At 47.7% G+C, this 5,000-nt stretch overlaps 1 protein-coding gene across 1 annotated transcript in view; it reads right to left on the bottom strand.

Annotated features, from left to right (window-relative positions):
• zgc:153039 (uncharacterized protein LOC767698 homolog) overlaps positions 1-5,000 on the bottom strand; it is a 47,333-nt gene that overhangs the window by 4,799 nt on the left and 37,534 nt on the right. The window contains exons 11-13 of the mRNA XM_063205009.1: positions 4,628-4,802; positions 3,059-3,205; positions 2,302-2,726 (exon numbers count right to left, since the gene is read on the bottom strand). Of these exons, the coding sequence (XP_063061079.1) occupies positions 2,302-2,726; positions 3,059-3,205; positions 4,628-4,802 (747 nt within the window). The remainder of the gene's footprint in view (positions 1-2,301; positions 2,727-3,058; positions 3,206-4,627; positions 4,803-5,000) is intronic.

Below are 5,000 nucleotides of genomic sequence, written 5' to 3'. Positions count from 1 at the left end.
GGAACGGCATTATCTTACCATTTGACACATGGGACACTGCTACTCTGCTTTCAGCTGGCTGAGGCGGTATTCCAGGAATCAATAAGATAGCCCTGATGTCCTTATAAATGTTTCGATTCAAGTCATCGAACAACAAGCAGTGATGTTCGGGGCGCATAGCTTGTTTATAGGCCAGCAGTGCTGCTTTAGTTTCTTCATTTTTTCCAATTGCCCTGAAGTATTCCTCATCTTGCGCCTTTACCAATTATTCAACATAGTCAGTTGTCTCTTTGCAAGACTGTCCTAAATAGACATGAACATAAATTATTTTCCTTTCGAACGATTCACCAGCATCTGAAGTAGGCAACCGCTCAGTAGAGCTCCTTTGATGAATGCAAGACCAACAGTTCTCTGCTAATAGCCTGACTAAGATTTGAGGATGAAGTAGCCACTCGCCTATTTTTGATTTCATGCTGGATGACAAAACCATGTAGGCTATAAACGTGTCTTTTTTGTATTGATTCTAAACTCAACCGATGGTGGTCAATGCAAAGAATGTTACCGATAGGCTACTCTTTCTAGACTGAGAAGCGCGAGCTTCACATGCATTTTAAGGTGCATATCAGCCCTGGATATGAGGCCATAGCCTATGGAAACATCCTGGGTTGGGGCAAACTTAAAAGCAGGGCATATTCGTAACGTTTAGCCCGCGATGGGGAAAACGCGCGTTACTCGCAAGGCTGGAACACTTCACCTTGGGAAAGTGACGTCTCGCTATAGGAGCGGAACACAACAGCCTTCGGGGGCTGAACGCAAGCACATTCATAAAGGACAAGGAAAGCAAAACGGATTAAATCGGCATAGTCTTTGGAGAATGCCATGATATAAAATAATAGATTAAGTCCTGTGGTTCGGTTGTTGTCAGTGTGCTTTTTTATTTCAACTGCTTAAATAGCCTAATGTTCAACAATCAATGTCCATCACCATTAAGCTAAAATATTTAGACAGCTTGCTTCTCTTTGAGTCGAGAGCGGGGGGCGAGAGAGCGAGAGCTTCACTTGAGTCCACGCTATAGTGATGCGCGGGAACTAGAACCAGAAGGAGAGCGAGAGCTCCACATTGGCATTGCTTGCATTCTGGTTCTGTGTGCAGGGGGAGAGAGAGCAAGCACATGTGCATACGCCGTCAATTGGCATTCTACTGCCTCGGATGTGTGCTGATGTTAACAGTGTAATTAGTGTAATTATGACGACTGTCTTTGATCTGACCCGACCGCAATCCGTGGATTCTTAAGAACATAACGGCCCAACCCACCCGCCCCGCGGGCTAACCCGAAGGCCCCGCTGGGTTCGGGCCGGCCCGCGCATCACTATAGCATACCCATATGCGAGTCATTGTATTTTCAGGACAGAAATGTAATTGCCTCTCTGGTCTCTCTTGTAAAAAATCTGCCCCCCTGACCAATTTCATCCCAGCACCCTGCCAGATCCTGCTGTGTAGGCTTGAATTGAAACACCTGCTGCGTATAGAAATTAATGTGATAGATATAAATGTGTAATATTTTGTTCAGTCCTTTTACTGGGGGGAATTCGGAAAAGTGGCCCCCAGTGATTTTAATTGTAGGCCTACCCCTCTAGAATGTGTATTTGTGTGTGGAAAGAGTATATTCTCTGTATCTGTGTGTTAATAATGAAGCTGCGTCACAAAAACTCACTGTGCTCCTAAATTTTTATCTGTGCCCCTACATTTTTTCACTTAGGGGCACAGGTGCTCCTAATGAAAAAGCTAAGCGTAGAGCCCTGGACGTCGCAATGAACACCACCAGCCAGTGGTAACTTTTCGGACACCTCCTGCTTAAAACCCTAAAAGCCAGACGGATCGTGTGTTGTGAGTAGCCCCTTAATGCACGCCGTACCTCCTGAGGCACGCTGTAATAGACATTGAAAGTTAACTACTATAGTACTACACTACTGTGACAGTGCACAGGGCCTTTAGTAATACATTATGACTTGGTCATTGCCATTCTGGTAACAGTTAATTTATTATGGCGTGTCTAAAGGGGTTAATACTGAAAATCAAGATCAAGCGAACTTTTGCCCTTTTTTTTCATTTATCCTTTATTTAGGATTGTCCCATTGAGACTAGAGTCTCTTCTGCCAGGGAGGCAGGGAGGCGACCTCGCCTTAGGACACCTGCTTTACGCGCCCACGCCGCTGGACACCAGAAGTAAGAGCCCGCCGGGAGTTTGTCTACCCGCCACACCGTGTAAGTTAGGAAACAAGATAGACAGACAGACAGAGACAGACAGAGAGTCAGTTTTACCTTCATGGTGTCGAAGTGTCGTCCCAGCACCACATTCTTCCTCATCTTGACGGCGTCCGCGATGATGCTGACGTACTCCTGCTGGCCCAAGGCCTTGCCTCCCCATTGGCTGCTGCGGCCGTCCAGCACGTCCACCGCCTCGTCCCATTGGTCCATCTTGCCCCGGGTCACGCCCTCGGTGTCCTCTCCGGTGTCGAAGCCGTGCTTGCGCAGGGGGGCGAAGTGGAACCGCGCGGAGGGCCTCTCGGGGTCATCCGAGGAGTCCTGGTCCTCGTCGGGGGCGGGGGAGGGGGTGCGGGAGAGCGAGTGCGTGTGTCCGTGTGAGTGCGCGTGTGTGTGCGCGGCGGCAACGCACTCCTGCAGGAGGTCCACGGGGGCACTGTCGTCGTAGAAGCCAAGGACCAGCGTGTTGGGCCGCATGCCACCTGCACGGACACACACACACACACACACACACACACACGCATGCACACAGACACAGGAACGCACACACACATGCACACAGACACACGAACGCACACACGGACATGTATGCAAGATCACACACGCACACGTACAGATAAACGAGAACACATCTATGTATACAGTGTGTGTGTGTGTGTGTGTGTGTGTGTGTGTGTGTGTGTGTGTGTGTGTGTGTGTGTGTGTGCGCGCGCGCGCGGGTGTGTCTGTGTATACAGCGTGCGTGTGTGTGTGTGTGTGTGTGTGTGTGTGTGTGTGTGTGTGTGTGTCTGTGTGTGTCTGTGTGTGTGTTTACCCAGGCCGGAGATGAAGAGCAGGTGCTGCACTCCTTGTCTGACGGAGGATGCGAGAGTGAGGTTGACAAAGGCCTTGATGTTGAGGTGGTCAACTAGAGACAACCAGGACTCATACTGGCACTGCAGAGGATCAGACGGTAACGTGTCTGGAGAGAGAGAGAGAGAGAGAGAGAGAGAGAGAGAGAGAGAGAGAGAAGAGAGGTGTTCAACTAGAAACAACCAGCAGTCGATCACTAAGTTGGACATGTAGGAATGTTCCTGTGAATTTCAACATTCCACTATGTTGACGTGGGGGCGCCACTAGGGATGTGCATTTCTGGCAAAAACACTATTCGAAATTCGATGGCCGCTATTTGAATGTTATTCGAAAATCAAAAAAAAAAAAGACGTGCGTTTGCTGACTGAAGGACTCCCACCGTCATCCTTTGAAAACATGTAAATTCCGCCGACGTATCATTAGGCCTATAAAGAGTTGAATACTTATTTACTGTGGCCTTCCATCTAGCCTACAGTACGAGGGGGGAGCAATCGCTAGACAATTTTTAAGCATACACCTCTGAACGTCCAGCAGCGCGTTCACTGGAAGTGGAGACCAGCGTCCGTCCCCTCCTTCCATTCTCGTGGCACGGCAAAATAAACCCCACTGAAGAACATGTGGTGTTTGCTAGTTGGGCTGCATTAATTAGCAATTGACATTATTGACAGTATCCCGATTGGCACGGCTACAGGGGTGTTTTTTTTACTTCGGAAAAGTTTGTTTTCCAAATCCGAAGGAACTCCATATGAAACGACCACCAAATAGTTGCAGATCATGTAGTGAGCCAGATAAAATCGCCTCAGCTAAGAGTACCATGTTTACTTCGCTTGTTAGCTTCTTATTATTAGCGTTAGAAATATTGAAATAACCTGCCATTGGTGACACTGACATTGCCCATTCCTGAAATGCACGAGACGCGCTTCTCCCTGGCTGTAAACAGTGTGTGGGTCGGTGGGGGGCAGGGCGCTTTCAGACACACTCGCCTTACGTGTTGGAAATGAAAGATGAGCATGAATTCGTATTTACTAGGTTCATTTAATGAAACCCTGCAGTAGTTTTCATTTGTCACTTAACACAGCAAGGGAGGCCAACAGAGATTTTTATTATGTGGGGTCTGCATTTTATGAATGTCAATGTGGATTTTGAGACTGGCTCGATTTTTTTTATTCGACAGGACTATTATAAATTCGAAAGTATAACGAATATTCGAACATTCGAATATTCATGCACATCCCTACGCACCACTGAAAAGATACAAAAATTGGATACATACTGTCTTTTTCTGTAGGGCATGGTGAGATGAAACGTTCTTAAACTACAATGTTTTGACATTATTCGTACTTTATTAACACTTTTCATGTGACATTGTGAGGCTGCGAACACTGGCATTTTAATCTGGGGGGAAACTTTCAGCTAGCACAAGTTCTACATAGCATACACGAGAATGTAATAACACTCTGACTTAGTGAACACACACACACACACACACACACACACACACAGACTCACACACACACACACTCCATCTTACCCAGGTCTCCTATCTGGACGTGTCCCAGTACGTAGAGGCCGCTCTTCTTGATGTCGTTGATGAAGGCGATGAGGCCGACGCTTCCTCTGGGGTTGGCCACCATGAGCAGCACCTGCGGCCTCCAGAACTTCACATGGTCCTTACGCACGTCTAACATCAGGAGGTACTTACGCACCTGCAACAACACACACACACACATATGCACGCACACACACACACACACACACACACACACACACACACACACACACACACACACACACACACACACACACACACACACACACACACACACACACACACACACACAGTTAACTTCACATGGTCCTTACACACGTCTAGCATCAGGAGGCACGCCCAAGTGTTGTTCATG

This window comes from Engraulis encrasicolus, chromosome 8 (genome assembly GCF_034702125.1).
Source record: "Engraulis encrasicolus isolate BLACKSEA-1 chromosome 8, IST_EnEncr_1.0, whole genome shotgun sequence".
Taxonomy (NCBI): Eukaryota; Metazoa; Chordata; class Actinopteri; order Clupeiformes; family Engraulidae; genus Engraulis; species Engraulis encrasicolus.
This window is presented reverse-complemented; position numbering and strand designations above follow the sequence as displayed.